Source organism: Muscardinus avellanarius, assembly GCF_963383645.1.
Source record: "Muscardinus avellanarius genome assembly, chromosome: 11".
NCBI lineage: Eukaryota > Metazoa > Chordata > Mammalia > Rodentia > Gliridae > Muscardinus > Muscardinus avellanarius.
In genome coordinates this window covers 89,713,875-89,728,577 of record NC_137797.1, presented here as the reverse complement: position 1 = coordinate 89,728,577, position 14,703 = coordinate 89,713,875, and the positions used below count along the sequence as shown (strand labels likewise).

Below are 14,703 nucleotides of genomic sequence, written 5' to 3'. Positions count from 1 at the left end.
AACTAGCCTCAGCAACTTAGCAAGACTCTATTTCATACAAAAAAAATTTTTTTTAAGGGAATAGGAATATAGGTTGGAGATAGCATGCCCCTGGGTTCAATCCCTACTATCAAAAAAGAAAAAATATATATAGAGAAAGAGATTCTAGGAGAAGTTTGTTCAAGCTTCTGTAGTACGATTAATGGGCTATCAAGATACTTTTATTTAAACACCATTTTGTGAACCAGGCTTATCTCACAATTATCTTCTTTTTTAAAAATAAGTAGACAAAAAGCCGGGTGTGGTGGCGCACGCTTGTTATCCCCGCACTTGGGAGGCTGAGACAGGAGGATCGCGCGCGTTCGAAGCCAGCCTCAGCTACTGAGTGAGGTTCTCAGCAACTTAGTGAGACCCTGTTTCCAAAAATAGGTCTGGGAGTATAGGCCAGAGGTAGAAGCCTCTGGGTTCCACCCCTAGTACCACAAAAAAAAAAAAAAAAGTAGACGAATAAGTAGAGAATTTAGTCCCAGCCTTGGTGGGAATTTCCCGGTATCAAAGCAACTGGGAGCTTCGCCCCGGGACTTACTTGCTTCTCTTACTATTGAACCAAAGTCCTTCCCAGGGTGGGGACTCCGTGTTCATTTTATTTTATAATTGCCTCTATTAATTCTAGCACATTTACAGTGGTGCATACTTATGTGTTCTGGGCCTTCCTTTAAGCATTTTACTCATGATGATACTCACGTATTAACTCAACAACCCTCTGGGTTCATGCTGTTATTATCCTTGTTTTTTAGAATAGAAAAGAAAGGAATTGACAGATTGGATAACTTCACCAACTTACCTCTCTGTCTGTCTGTCTGTCTCTCTCTCTCTTCTAATTCTCGAGATTGAAGCCAGGGGCATTCTTCCTCTGAGCTACACCCCCCAGCCTTATTTAGTTAGTTATTTTATTACTAGTAGTTGAATCCAGAGACATTCTACCTTGAGCTACACCTCCAGCTGTATTCATTTGTTTATTTATTGGTACTGGGAATGGAACCCAGGTCTGGGCTACATTTAAAAAAATTTTTTTTCTTGGAAACAGGTTCTCACTAAGTTGATGAGAGCCTCACTAAGTTGCTAAGGCTGTCCTCGAACCTGTGATCCTCTTGTCTCGGCTTCCCAATTATTGGGATTATAGGCATGCGCCACCTCGCCCAGCTCTATTTTACTTTTTATTTTGAAACAAGATCTTGCTAAATTGCTGAGGCTGGCCTCAAACCTTCAATCCTCCTCTCTCACCCTCCCAAGTACTGAGATTAGAGGCTTGCATTATCACCAACTCCAGATCCCCCCAGATCCCCCCTTTTATTGGTACTGAGCATTCTACCCCTGAACTACATGTGTACCCCAGTCCAGTTTTATTTTTTTTAATATTTATTTATTTATTTATTTATTTATTTATTTATTTATTTTGGTGGTACTGGGGTTCCTGGAAGCCCTTCTACATCCGGGCTACACTCCCAGACCTATTTTTTTACAGTTTTATTTGGAAACAGGGTCTCCTAAGCCAGCACGCATGGCTGGCTTCGAACCTGTGCGATCCTCTTGTCTCTGCCTCCCAAGCGTGGGAATTACAAGCGTGCGCCACCACGCTCGGCCAGTTTTATTTTTTATTTTGAAACAGGGTCTCACTAAGTTGCTGAACCTGGCCTTGAAACTGCAATCCTCCTATGTCAACCTCCCAAGTACTAGAATTACAGGCGTGCACAACCATGCCCAGCCAGGTCCCTGTCTCAAAAGCTCACTATTCTGCCTAGAACAAATTCAGTAACTATTCACCTACCTATCTGGATATGCGTACATTCCCCTGGGAAAGTGAGCAGATTCAGGCTTAAAATCACAAGAAGCACACATACAACTTTAGTGACTGTTTTCTTTAGTTTTGGGGTGTGTGTGTGTGTGTGTGTGTTTTACTGGAAATTGAACTCAGGGACATTCTACCTCTAAGCTATACTCCCAGCCATTTGGGATTTTTTTTTTGGAAACAGCTTCTCACCTGGTTGTTGAGGTGTCCTTGAACCTAGAATTTTCCTGTCGCAGTCTCCCAAGTACTGAAATTACAGGTAGGTACCACCATACCTGGCTTCATGACTGTTTTAAAAGAGTAAATTAAGCCGGGCGTGGTGGCGCACGCTTGTAATCCCCGCGCTTGGGAGGCAGAGACAGGAGGATCGCGCAGGTTCGAAGCTAGCCGCGCGCGCTCGCTTAGGAGACCCTGTTTCCAAATAAAAATGTAAAAATAGGTCTGGGAGTGTAGCCCGGAGATAGAAGGGCTTCCAGGAACCCCAGTACCACCAAAACAAACAAACAAACAAACAAACAAAAAGAGTAAATTACCTTGGAAAATTGATCCCATAAATCCCAAGTTAAAGAGCACCTATTTAAACGTGGTATCCTAGAGTGGATCCTGGAACAGAAAAAGGGCCTTAGTAGATAAGCTGTCAAAACTATGATGTGAGTATCTGAATGTCTTCAGTTATTTATCGTCTATGTTAACATCTTAGTTTTGATGACTGTAAAGTTTTAGAAGATATAAGTATTAGGGCAAGCTAGATAAAAAGTTAAAACTCTATACTATCTAGCAACTTTTCTGTAAATCTAATTTTTTTATTTCTTATTTCTCTTTTTTATTTTGTGATAAAGGTTGATTTCAGGGGCATTCTACCTCTGAGCTACACCCCCAGCCATTTTTATTTTGAAACAGGGTCTCACTAATTTGCTGAGGCTGGCCTTGAATCTGTGATCCTCCTGTCTCAGCCTCACAAATACTGGGATAATAAGAGTGTGCCACTATACCCAGTCAAAATTATTTTTTAAAAAGTCTAGAAGCAAAATCATACAAAGTATTTTTATTTTATTTTATTTTATTTTGCAGAACTGGATATGGAACTCAGGGGCATTCTACCTGTGAGCTACATCCCCAGCCTATTTTGTATTCTTTATTTTGAAACAGTTTCACTGAGTTGCAAAGGGCCTCACTAAGTAGCTGAGGCTGTCTGTGAACTGCAATCCTCCAATCTCAGCCTCCCAAATGCTGGGATTACAAGCATGCACCACCATGCCTGGACAAAGTATTTTACTTTTAAAAAAGTCTTTTTAGAAATTCTTCAAGCCAGGTGAGATGGAGCATGCTTGTAATCCCAGTACTTGGGAGTCTGAGAAAGGAGGATCACAGGTTCATGGCCAGCCTCACTTACATTTTTTGTTATTGGAGATTAAACCCAGGGACATTCTACCTTTGGGTTACTCCCTGAACCATCTTTACTTGTTATTTCTGAAATAGGTCTTGCTTAGTTTTGCTGAAACTGGCCTGGAACCTGCAGTCCTCTTGTCTCAGCCTCCCGTGTACTGGAATTGCAGGAGTGTGCCACCATGCTAGGCTCATAAAACCCTCTTTTTAAAAAAAATTAATCTACTTAGTAATTGGGAGGCAGAGACAGGAGGATCGTGGGTTCAAGGCCAGCCTCTGCAACTTAGCAAGATCCTGTGTCAAAATAATAAAAAATAGGTCTGGGGGTGTAGCTCAGAGGTAGAATGCCCCTGGATTCAATTCACATTTCACCTTTCACCTCTATAAAAAAAAAAAATCCAGAGCCGGATTAATTTTTCTTTTGCTTTCCCTCACCCCTAAAACATATGTTCTCAGTAAGGTGTGCCTAAAATAGATGTGTTCCTTGTTTATTTTCTGGGTGTGTTTGCAGGGAGACTGGTCCTTATCTCAACACTACCCTCCAATTCCCTCTCTTCAGAAATAATTTGTTTTGGTGTGTTTGGTATGTTTGAAAATGTTCCCAGGAATTACAGATTGATGAAAGTTTTGCCTTGAAGGAACTGATTGGTGACAAGTATTTTTACTTATACCCTTTTTCTTTGTGTTTTCTTTCTGACTTTCACCAAAACCTTTGTACTGGGTGACATAGTTTTTCCAAAATTGGTCACAATATCTGCTAGATAGAGCAGAATAATCTAGAACCAGAGAACGTTTTAGTCCAAGGAACAGTGTAATAAAGCATTCTTCTGATTTTTTCCAAGGCTATGGTGGACCTTATAGAAATATAGACAGGGCGCTTTGGCTAATGCCTTTACGTGTGCTGAAATGTTGCATTTCTGTAGATGAGATTCTGGAAACTAAGAAGGAAACAAAAGAATTCCTTGCTTTTTAGTATTTATGAATTAAAGCAGATGGTGAGCTGAGCCAGGCAGGTGGCACATACCTGTCATACTGGTACTTGGGAATTTGAGAACAGCCTCAGCAATTCAGCATGACTCTCAACAACCTAGTGAGACCCTGCTTCAATATAAAATATATTTGGGGAAGCCGGGCATGGTGGCGCACGCTTGTAATCCCCACACTTGGGAGGCTGAGACAGGAGGATCACACAGGTTCGAAGCCAGCCTCAGCTACTTAGTGAGGCTCTCAGCAACTCAGTGAGACCCTGTTTCCAAATAAAGTATAAAGTAGGTCTGGGAGTATAGCCCAGAGGTAGAAAGCCCCTGGGTTCCACCCCCAGTAACACACACACACACACACACACACACACACACACACACACACACAAATATATATATATATTTTAGGGGGGGGTATAGCTTGGAAGTAGAATGTCCCTAGGTTCAGTTTCCAGTAAAACACACACACACGCACACGCACACGCACACACACATCAGATAGGGGTTGATGTGTAACTCAGTGATAGGCCCTAGGTTCAAAACAAAATAAAAAATACATTGTCAGCCAGGCATGGTGGCGCACGCTTGTAATCCCAGCATTCGGGAGGCTGAGACTTGGGAGGATCGCGGTTCACGGACAGCCTCAGCTACTTAGTGAGGCCCTCTGCAACTCAGTGAGACCCGGTTTCAAAATAAAGAATAAAAAATAGGGCTGGGGGTGTTTCTTGGAGGTAGAATGCCCCAGGGTTTCATCCCCCGTAACACACACACACACACACACACACACACACACACGGAAAAAAAATACGTTGTCTTTTATTATGACCTCACATGTGCTTTTCTGAACTGTTTTTCACGGTTCTTGGATTCCCATCTCTTTGAACATTTGGTAAAGAGAGAAACAGTTGGCAGTCAACTTTCTTGAGAAAAGCATAATTTGGGGTGCAGGAGAGGATCTTGTTCAAAACAGGAAAGCGGTTCTGGCACACTCCTGAGCGCCTCGGTGTCGGAGGCTCGTGTACAGCGACTCCAGGGCTCTAGGGTGTCCCTAGGCAGCGCCTCCTGTGGCGGGCTGCGCAGTGACGGCTCCTCTTGGCCTTTTCTGCAGGATGACCTGCTGTCGCTGAAGGTAGTCAGTGTGCTGCACCACCTCAGTATCAAAAGGGCCATCCAGGTCCTGCGGATCAATAACTTCGAGCCAAACTGCCTGCGGAGGCGGCCATCGGACGAGGTAGCGTCTTGGGGTGAGGGCGGGGGCTCGTAAGCACGCGCTTTTCGTGCACATGGCTGTGTGTGCCAAAGGAAGGCCCACTTCTCGGCACCTGCAGGAAGAGCAGGCCCCTTGGAGCCTGGAGGCCAGCCTCCCTCGCCTCCTGCACTCTGTTTTCCTGGATGCCTCCTCCCCCCCATGATGGTTGCTGTGTAACTAGAGCCAGGGCTGGTTTTCATTTATGCTCTTCCTTTTCACGAGACTTTCTTTCCTTTTTCTTATTAGTGTGTAAGAACATTTGAAAGTCTGTTACACAAATTCTTTAAAAGGAAATTTAGCTGGTTGTGGTGGCTTACACACCTGCAATCCCACCCAGTCCTCAGGGGTCTAAACTAGGAGGATCACAGGTTGAAGATTGGCATACAATAATTTATGAGAGTCTGTCTCAAAATAAAAAATAGACCTAAGGGGTGAAGCTGGGAGGCAAAACGCACAGGGTTCAGTCTCCAGTAACATGCAAATAGAAAAAGAAAGGAGAAGGAAGGAAGGAAGGAAGGAAGGAAAGAAAGAAAGAAAGAAAGAAAGAAAGAAAGAAAGAAAGAAAGAGGAAGGGAAGGAGGAAGGGAGGGAAAGAAGGAAGGAAAGAAATGAAGGAAGGGAGGAAGGAAGGGAGGAGGGGAGGGAAAGAAGGAAAGAAAGAAAGAAAGAAACAAAGAAAGAAAGAAAGAAAAGTGAAAGAGAAAAGGAGAGAAGAGAGTTCAGCCCGGCAAACTCTTTTTGGCCCTCCTTTAAACATTCAGTGGAGGTTACATCACGGGTCCCGTGGGGCAGACGTTTCAGATGGCACTTGCGGGTCTGATAACCCTGAGGTCCTGTCGTCCACCGAGACTTGGGTTGTGTTTTGTTCCACAGAATAGCGTCACCCCGTCCGAGGTTCAGCAGTGGACCAATCATCGCGTGATGGAGTGGCTGCGCTCCGTGGACTTGGCGGAGTACGCCCCCAACCTCAGAGGCAGTGGCGTCCATGGCGGGCTTATGGTAACACTCGGTTTCCGTTTAAAATCGGCTGCTTGTTTTGTTTCCTTTGCTCTAAGAAGCAGGATGTTATAGGTTGAGTACCCCTAAACCAAAATTTTGATTCCTCCAAAATCTGAAAAAATTTTTTAAGTTTCTATACCACAAATGGAAAATTCCACCCCAGACCTTGTGCTATGAGTCACAGTCAAAATGCAGGCGCGCTGCGTGGCGTGGCGGTCACATCTGTATTCCCAGTACTTGGGAGACTGAGGCAGGAGGATTGCAGATTTGAGGCTAGCCTCAGCAACTTAGCGAGACTCTATTTCTAAAGAAAAGATAAAAAGGCTGGGGATATAGTTCGGAGATCAGGTGTGCTACAGACATGATAGAAAATTACCATGCGGTTATGTACACAAGGTGCTATGAAACATGAGTGAAGTTTGTGTGTACTGGGGTTCCATCCCCTCCCTACCTCATATGTATATGCAAATATTCCCAAATCTGAAGAAATCCCAAACACTTCTGGTCCCAAGGGCTTTGCATAAGAGATACGCAGCTCATACCAGGCTGCTTGTCACAGTCCTCTTCAGTGCCCTCTTCCATCTTGAGTAGCACACAGCCACTGTTTCTCATAGACTCATGATTGAAAACCCTTGCACACAGGCAGGAAGTCTGCACTTCCATGTTGCGTTAAGACCTTACTTTCCAGAGACAGCATTCCAGAGAGCCAAACTCTGGGCTACAGAACAAGCAAAATAAAGAAAAGCCATGTAAACGAAAGATCACGGCCCAAATCCCTTCTGCCTCCCGGGCTTTATCAGCTGTAAAGTTCAGTGCAAACCAGTGGGAGCTGCAGGGCCCTTGAACGGTCTTACCTTCTCTTCCAGGTTCTCGAACCTCGTTTTAATGTAGAAACGATGGCTCAGTTACTGAACATCCCGCCAAATAAGACCTTGTTGCGAAGACACTTGGCCACTCACTTCAATCTCCTGATCGGTGCTGAGGCCCAGCACCAGAAGCGAGATGCCATGGAGTTACCAGATTATGTGCTTCTGACAGCTACTGCCAAAGTGAAGGTCGGTTCAGGTCTCTGCCTCTTCATAATTGCCCGAGCAAGGGCTCGGCTTTTACTGTTACTTGGTTACTCTATTTTCTGGGATTTACTAACTTTCACGGATGGGTTGATGGCATATGAAGGTTGTGTGTGTGTGTGTGTGTGTGTCTTTAAGAGTAATTTAAGCTGGGCGTGGTGGCGCACGCTTGTAATCCCAGGATTCGGGAGGCTGAGACCGGAGGATCACGGTTCGTGGACAGCCTCAGCTACTTAGCGAGGCCCTCTGCAACTCAGTGAGACCCGGTTTCAAAATAAAGAATAAAAAATAGGGCAGGGGGTGTAGCTCGGAGGTCAAATGCCCCTGGGTTCCATCCATAGACCCGCAAAAAATAAAATTAAAATAAAATAAAATGAGTGGGGATTCTTTTACCAGTCACCAGTCCTACTAAGGGAGCAGAGTAGACGTACAAAGTAATCACAGCTTCTCTACCACCACCGAGAGAAAAAAAAGTAGTCAGACCGATTTTCTTTTGCTGGTCTCAGACTGCCGAACCGTGCAAAGTTGGATTTCGTCCTGAGAAACGCCATGGGTGCACTAGGTCCTGTCTACATTAAGTAAAGGCTTTTGCCCTATTTTCCTTTCACAGAGACAGTCCTGTTAGGTGGTGTGAATAAGGAGAGTAAGATTAATCTTGGGAAATATAACAAGGATCATTTATGATATCCGGACGCATCATTCATAAGTATAGAACCTCTGTGTTTTGATATGCAAATTTAATCATCCCGTTACTTTTCTCTAAGTGAAGAAGGTCAGAAATTGAGTTACAATGTTATTGGTCCTCTCTAACAGGAATTGTATCTAACTCCTGGGTGTTAGCTGGGCGTGGCGTTATCCCTGTGCTTGGGAGGCTGAGACTGGAGGGCGACAGATTTGAGGCCGGTGCTTGGTAACTTAACAAGACCCTGCCTATTTCAAAATAAAAACTAAAAGAGCTGGGAATATAGCTTAGAAGGAGAATACTCCTGGGTTTCCTCCCCAGTACTGCAAAAAGAAAGAAAGAAAAAAAAATGGGTGTTTTTGTTTGCTTTTAAAGCCAAAGAAACTTACCTTCAGCAATTTTGGGAATCTGAGGAAGAAGAAACAGGAAGATGGGGAAGAATATGTTTGTCCAATGGAACTGGGCCAGGCATCAGGGAGTGCCGTGAAGAAGGGATTTAAAGCTGGTTTAGATGTGCGTCAGTATGACGAAGAGGATCTGGAGCGGCTGGAGCAGGTGAGCGCGGTACTCTTTACCTATCTCATATGCAGGCGTTCCGATGTTAAACAGAAACTTGGTATGCCGTCTTTACTAATCAAGGGAGTTGTTTTTCTTTAAGTGCCTAAAAACACAGATAAAAAGCCGGGTGTGGTGGCACGCCCCTGCAATCCCCGCGCTTGGGAGGCCGAGACAGGAGGATCACAGGTTCACAGCCAGCCTCGGCTACTGAGTGAGGCCCTGCTTCAAAATAAAGAATAAAAGTAGGGCCGCCGGTGCCCCTGGGTTCAGTCCCCAGTATCGCAAGCAAAGAGATGAAAGTCAGGTCAGAGTGAGCACCTCTCGGTACTTCCTACATCCCAGGCAATCCGTGCTTTAACGCGGGTCAGGAACGGGCGAGTCCCACCACCGAGGCTTTTCTGTCTCAAGCCCTGGGCCTGCATATTGTCTCTTGACAACAACCCTTCAGTGCCACTGTTGGAGTCTCCAGCCTCATCATCAGTTCCCATAGTGAGAAGAGAAGAGATTGCCATCAGAAGTGTTTTGCTAGCCAGGTGTGGCGCGCGCCTGTAATCCCAGGACTTGGGAGACTGAGACAGGAGGATCACAAGTTCGAGAACAACCTCAGCAAGTAGTGAGACTTTTGTCAATTTAATGAGACCCTGTTTCCAAATAAGAAAATAAAATAAAATAGAATTAGGGCTATAGTTCAGAGGTAGAATGTCTCTTGGTTCGGTGCCCGAGACCAAAAAAAAAAGTGTTCTGTTAAATGGGCACACAACCAGTACTTGGGAGGCTGAGACAGGAGAATCACAGGTTTGACGTCAGCCTCAGCACGTTAGTGAGACCCTCACAACTTAGTGAGACAATTTCAAAATAAAAATAACAAGGGCCAGGCATGGTGGCACACACTTGTAATCCCAGCATTTGGGAGGCTGAGACAGGAGGATCGTGGTTCGCAGACAGCCTCAGCTACTTAGTGAGGCCCTCTGCAACTCTGTGAGACCCTGTTTCAAAATAAAGAATAAAAAATAGGGCTGGGGGTGTCACTTGGAGGTAGAATGCCCCTGGGTACATCCCTAGTAACTGCAAATAAATAAATAAGTAACAAGGGCTGGGGAATGTAAGAGGTATAGATTGGAGATGGAATGCCACTGGTTCAATCCCAGGAACTAAAATTTAAAAAGCATTCTGGAGCCGGGCGTGGCGGCGAACGCTTGTAATCCCCACGCTTGGGAGGCTGAGACAGGAGGATCGCGCAGGTTCGAAGCCAGCCCCAGCTACTTAGTGAGGCTCTCAGCAACTTAGTGAGACCCTGGTTCCAAATAAAGTATAAAATAGGTCTGGGAGCAGAGCCCGGAGGTAGAAAGCCTCTGGGTTCCACCCCCAGTACCACCAATAAATAAATAAATAAATAGCAAGCATTCTGTTGCTTCAATCCCATTTACTACTGTTTGCATAATTTCTGATTTTCTTCTTTTTTCCCTACTTTTACTCATTTGCTGCACTTACCTGGAAATCCTGCCCATGCGCATCCCGTGCTCTGGTTTGTTCTTTGCAGATGGAAGATTCAGAAGGGACGGTGAGACAGATAGGTGCATTCTCTGAAGGCATCAACAATCTCACAGTAAGTTTGTAAAGTGCGTTGAGAATCCTAAGCTGGACATCTGTAACAGAAAGTTAAGCCTGTAATCCTGGTACTTGGGAGGCTGAGATAGGAGGATTGCAAGTTCAAGGCCAGCCCCGGCCACGAAGTGAGGTCCTGTTTCCAAATGAAACATAAAATCAGGCTGGAGGTGTAGCTTGGAGGAAAATGCCCTTGGGTTCAATCCGCAGCACCTCAAAATGGACGACCAAACGAAAGAAAGGTGTCCTTCTGCAGACAGTCGCCCAGGCCTCGTGCGGAGTGGCGCGTGTGGGGCTGGCGTGCAGCACTCACGGTGTGTCTGCCTGTCCCGTGTCTTCCAGCACATGTTGCAGGAGGATGACATGTTCAGGGACCTGGCCGCCCGCTCCCCCAGCGCCAGCATCACGGACGAGGACTCCAACGTCTGACGCCGGCTCGCAGGGCACCAGGAGCCTGCGCCTCGTGGCTGCTGCAGTTTTCAAATAGAGCGGGCGCAGCCAGCAGCAGGCCCCAGGGTGCCGATTGGCCCAACTTCTCCAACGGCCGAGAAGGAGGCGGGGAAACGTGCCTGTTCAGAAGTTGCCAGCAAGGGGAGACACTGGTGCAGCAGAGTAGACTTGCTTTCCCTCTATTTAATGTACAGATCTGTGATATATTCTATTTAAGATGGATATTTTACCCTAGCGATTCAACCACTCACATCCCCGGCGTGGCGCACGGCGGACGCGGATAAAGGGATCGTATCACACCCGGTGCGCCTTCTCAGCGGGACATTTTGTGTTTTCAGAATCAACCTGTGCACTGGTGTGAGCACTCACCTGTAATCCCAGTACTTGGGAGGCTGAGACAGGAGGATCACAGGGTGGAGGACAGCCTCAGCAAGTTGATGAGACTCTCATCAACCTAGCAAGACCCTGTTTCCAAAAAACTTCAAAACTATAGGTCTGGGGGTGTTGTTTGAAGGTAGAATGTCCCTGGGCTCAATCCCTAGTAACACACACACACACACACACACACACACACACACACACACACACACACAGTGGAATTTTGTTATGTCTACAAAATGCCAGTCACACCCCTACTTGCCTTTTGCTGTCTTATTTTTATATATTTTTCTAAATGTATGTATATATATAGTACATAGAAAGCAGAACTTTTATTTTGTGACATAAGGAAGACGGTCAAAAGATCACATAGAAACAAAAATTAGAAACCTAAACTTTAATGTACCAGCTGGTTCCTAAACAGATCTGATTGGTCTCTCCTCTGCAGATGATTTGAGTTAATTTACATGAAATACCCTTTCCATGATAACCACAGGATGGTTGAACAGTTTAAGAAGGGGGACAAAAAAAAACACACGAATTTCAACCTTAATCTTGGATCCATTCACTTTTATAGGGAAAAACTCAAGGGACATTAATACAGTTTTAACTTGAATACGTTCAAAAGCATTCTCTCTCTCTCTCTCTCTCTCTCTCTCTCTCACACACACACACACACACACACACACACACCTCAAAATTTGTAGAAATAATTTCTGAAAAAAACCAACACCTTTGCAGTATTAAATTTCTTATTTTCCTCTTTGCTAAGTAAATCACTGTATCAAAATACTAACGATCTGCCTAAACATGTTAATAGTGCATTGTTCAGACTATCGATTCATGGGGCTTTATTTTTTATTTCAACCAGAATTCAAAAATTCCGCATCTGCAAAATTATATAATGGCTGTTATGCTAGGTAAAATATAACTCATGTTTTTCTGCGATGCAAGGCCCAAATATTCTTTATAAAGAAAACAGAAAGCTGCAGGGAAAAAAAAAAAACAACAACAACGGTTACTCTGTTTATTTTTTTTTTTTCTGGGGTATTAGAAAAAACTGTTTTCAATCAGTGCTACCTAATTGCTCATGATAACCAACCTTGCAGAAAACAGGTGCTCGCTAACTGGGGCGGAGGTGGGCAGTTCGGTTTATGCCAGTGAACCTGCTTCTACGCTCTCTTTGAATATCAGTGGTATTATCATTTATGGTGTCGACAAGTTACCGAGCTACCCCTCGAGGAACGCAGGACACTAGATCGCTATTTATTTGCAACCCTTGGATTTGAGGCGACAGTGGCTTCCTCTCACTCTGTCATTCACGAGCTGGCACCTGTAGTAGACACTTCCTGTGTGGGGGTTTTATTTTATTGTGAGTCTGTCACCATCTGAAAAATTCAGCTTGCTGTAGCATCTGGGTGAGAATACCAGAAGACTGTTACAAATGCCAAATATCCTTTATTCGGGATAATAGAACTGATGCTGTGCGATACGGTTAAAAATTTTCTGATGATATGTTTTATATACAAAATATTATACAATGCTGGTATTACCATCTGAGAGGAAATAAAGTCAATTCATACTTGTCCCATGTTTTTGTTGTCATTATTCAATTTTCCTTTGTTCAAATTAACAAATAGCCTTCATTTCCGGTATAGAAACCGTTAACACAAACCAGGTATGGTGGCCCCTGACTATAATCCCAGGACACGGGAGGCCGAGACAGGAGGACTGCTGGTCCGTACCAGCAGTGAGCAGTCACTTAGCGAGATGCTTCAGAATTTAAAATAAAATAGTGCTGGGAGTGGAACCCAGAGGTAGAACTCTATTGGGTTCGTCCCAGTTTCAAAAAAAGACAAAGGAGGGAGGGAAACAATTACGCCAACTGTTTCTAATCTGTAAACTTCCATAAATGCGTTTGAGTGGATGGAGTTCCTACCATGTGTCACTGGAGATAAATTTGAGGTCTCTGTTTGAGAAACGTATATGAAAGGAAGGAAATAAAGGCAACTGAGCTGGGGAAGGGGGACACGTGAGAGAAGGGATACAGGGTGGGAGGCTGAGACAGGAGGATTGCAGTTTCAAGGCCAGCCTTGGAGATTTATCAAGTCTCAGCTTCAAAAGAAATAGAGCTGGGGGTATAGCTTGGAGGTAGAACCCCCTGTCCCCAGACTTCATTACTGAGAGGGCGGGGGGGGGGAAGAGAGAGAAAGAGAAAGGAAAGAAAAAGCATCTAGAAGGACTCACACACATCTGAGGTTAGTTGTGGCAAGAAATGTGTGAACCTAACCTAGACACCTTTAAAACTTTTATCTTTGTATAACAAAACTTTTTGTATGTGGTGCTGGGGTTTGAAGCCCGGGGTATTCTACCTCTGAGCCCCACCCCAGCCCTGTCTTTTTATTTGAAACGATCTCCCTAGGTCGATGAGAGTCTTGCTATTTCTGAGGCTGTCCTCAAACCTGTGCTCCTTCTGTGTAGAATACCCCTGGGTTCAATCCCCAGCACCGCCAAAAAGGAAAAACCCAAGAGTGGCGTGAACCTAACTTGAGAACAGATGTCTTGTGTGAAACTGGATGCCTGTGACTTCCTAAACCAGCAGGACCTGTATGAACGCCACACACCCGATAGACAAACGCAGCCTGTATGTTTGTCCAGCTGTGTCTATATGCTCAGCTCCGCCAAGGGAGCTGTAGAGCTGGGTGACTTCATCGCAGAACGTTTCCTCTGCAGAAGAAGCCATTCGGAGGGACATTCCCATGCTCAGTATTGGGGAGCAGTATTGACTGGGTGCAGGAAAAATGGGGCAGAAAGCATCGCAAGAGCTGGCTCTGCGGGACAGCCAGGAGGTGCTCGGCGTCTGTGAGGTGGTCAGTGAAGCCATGGTCCACGCCGCTCAGGAACTGAAGGAGTATCTTGGCTTCGAGTATCCGCCGAGTAAACTCGGCCCGGCCGCAAACACTCTGAACGAGATCTTCCTGATCCATTTCATCACCTTCTGCCAAGAAAAGGGAGGGGAGGAGTGGCTCACCACCACCAAGATGACCAAGCACCAAACCTCACTGTTTGGGGCCGACTGGATTTGGACCTTCTGGGGACCTGATAAACAAATAAAGCTTCAGCTGGCAGTGCAGACTCTCCAGATGGCCTCTCTACCCGCCGTGGAGGCCAGGCCTAAGCCCTGTGACCTCCCCAATCCCGAGGCCAGGGTAGAGGAATCTTCCTGGAAGAAGATTCGATTTGATAAATTAGAAGAGTTCTGTAACTTGATAGGAGAGGACTGTCTGGGCCTCTTCATCATCTTTGGTGTGCCGGGAAAACCTAAAGCCATCCGGGGGGTCGTGCTGGACAGTGTCAAAAGCAAGACGGCGCAGAGCCGTCTCCCAGGATGGAAGGCCGTGGAGCAGTTCGTCCTGCAAACCGAGGATTGTGTATCCATCAAAGAGCTGCTGAGGAACTGTCTGAGTAAGAACGATGGGCTGAGAGAGGTGGGCAAGGCGTACATCAGCATCCTCTGA

At 45.4% G+C, this 14,703-nt stretch overlaps 2 protein-coding genes across 2 annotated transcripts in view; both read left to right on the top strand.

Moving 5' to 3' along the window:
- The window catches only part of PPFIBP1 (PPFIA binding protein 1), a gene marked incomplete at both ends in the record, with an annotated part of 76,877 nt that extends 66,091 nt beyond the window's left edge, over positions 1-10,786 (top strand). The window contains 6 exons of the mRNA XM_080706442.1: positions 5,303-5,425; positions 6,317-6,442; positions 7,309-7,497; positions 8,570-8,749; positions 10,293-10,358; positions 10,700-10,786. Of these exons, the coding sequence (XP_080562568.1) occupies positions 5,303-5,425; positions 6,317-6,442; positions 7,309-7,497; positions 8,570-8,749; positions 10,293-10,358; positions 10,700-10,786 (771 nt within the window). The remainder of the gene's footprint in view (positions 1-5,302; positions 5,426-6,316; positions 6,443-7,308; positions 7,498-8,569; positions 8,750-10,292; positions 10,359-10,699) is intronic.
- A 3,200-nt stretch (positions 10,787-13,986) lies between these two features.
- Positions 13,987-14,703, top strand: REP15 (RAB15 effector protein; the record flags this gene model as incomplete). The annotated part of the gene is made up of 1 exon (XM_080706493.1): positions 13,987-14,703. The coding sequence occupies one exon, from the start codon at positions 13,987-13,989 to the stop codon at positions 14,701-14,703; it is 717 nt and encodes a 238-aa protein (XP_080562619.1).